Source organism: Charadrius vociferus, unplaced genomic scaffold (assembly GCF_000708025.1).
Source record: "Charadrius vociferus isolate BGI_N301 unplaced genomic scaffold, ASM70802v2 scaffold1592, whole genome shotgun sequence".
NCBI lineage: Eukaryota > Metazoa > Chordata > Aves > Charadriiformes > Charadriidae > Charadrius > Charadrius vociferus.
The window spans coordinates 82,889-84,154 of record NW_009647338.1 but is presented as its reverse complement, the minus strand read 5'-3'; the positions used below and the strand labels follow the sequence as shown (position 1 = coordinate 84,154).

Below are 1,266 nucleotides of genomic sequence, written 5' to 3'. Positions count from 1 at the left end.
TGGGTGGAGGGATGGACAGAGGGATGGGTTGACAGAGGAATGGGAGGGAGGGATGGAGGGATGGATGGGCGGTTGGAGGGAGGGAGGGACAGAGGGAGGGATGGGTGGAGGGACAGAGGGATGGGTGGGTAGAAGGATGGGTAGACAGGGATGGGTGGACAGATGGAGGGATGGAGGTATGGGTGGACAGAGTGAGGGACAGAGAGATGGATGGAGGGGTGGACAGATGGAGGGAGGGATGGGTGGATGGACAGAAGGATAAAGGAATGGAGGGACAGGTGAATGAAGATACAGAGGGACGGGTGGATGGAGGGACAGGAATGGACAGAGGAATAGGTAGATGGAGGGAGGGAGGCATGTGTGGATGGATGGAGTAATGGGTGGAGGGATGGGTGGACAGATGGACAGAGGGATGAGTGGACAGAGGGAGGAATGGGTGGAGGGATGGAGGGGTGGTTGGAGGGACAGAGGGAGGGATGGAGGGATGGACAGAAGGATGGGTAGACAGAGGGATGGGTGGATGAACAAAGGGATGGACAGAGGAATAGGTAGACGGAGGGAGGGGTGGGTGGGCAGATGAAGGCATGGATGGATGGATGGACAGAGGGACAAAGAGATGGATGGAGAGATGGAGAGAGGGGTGGGTGGACAGACAGAGGGAGCCATGCGTGGATAGATGGAGGGATGGACAGAGGAACAGGGTGGGCTGGAAAGGAGCTTCCCGCTCCCCTTCCTCACCTGGACATAATTATTGAATTTCCGGAGGCCTTCGTTAGCCAGAATCTCATTTATCGTCGGTTTGGGCACCTTCTCCAGTCCTGCAGCACGAATAAACGGACAGGAATTCTTTCCCCACCATGTTTGGGACAAGACTGCCTGGCCTGAGCCGGGAGCTCCCCCATTCCGGGGGTCACCGGCAGCGAGCGCCATCCTAACCCGGGAAACCAAATCTATGCAGCTTTTTAATTAACGGTGCTCCTTTCCGCCCCCCGTCCTTGCTGCCGGCAGCGCTTTCCAGCCATTAGCTGGGATTCGGGGCGCCGTGCATTCGCCCGCCCCATTGCATTTTGCAGGAAAAAGGGAAAAACAACCCACTGAGCCCCATTTTTCATCTCCCCCCGACCCTTACCCTCAAACATCGCTGCCTCGCCGAACCCTTCCTCTTGCTTCTCCTTGAGGAGCTGGTAGCAGGCGCTGGGACTGGCCAGGAGCAGCCGAAAACCCTGGCGAGGGAGAAAGGGATGATTTTTGGGGGTGGAATAAAGG

General features: G+C 57.4%; 1 protein-coding gene across 1 annotated transcript in view; it reads right to left on the bottom strand.

Moving 5' to 3' along the window:
• LOC104282019 (protein-arginine deiminase type-4-like) overlaps positions 1-1,266 on the bottom strand; it is a 6,984-nt gene that overhangs the window by 1,397 nt on the left and 4,321 nt on the right. The window contains exons 9-10 of the mRNA XM_009880086.1: positions 1,130-1,223; positions 739-818 (exon numbers count right to left, since the gene is read on the bottom strand). Of these exons, the coding sequence (XP_009878388.1) occupies positions 739-818; positions 1,130-1,223 (174 nt within the window). The remainder of the gene's footprint in view (positions 1-738; positions 819-1,129; positions 1,224-1,266) is intronic.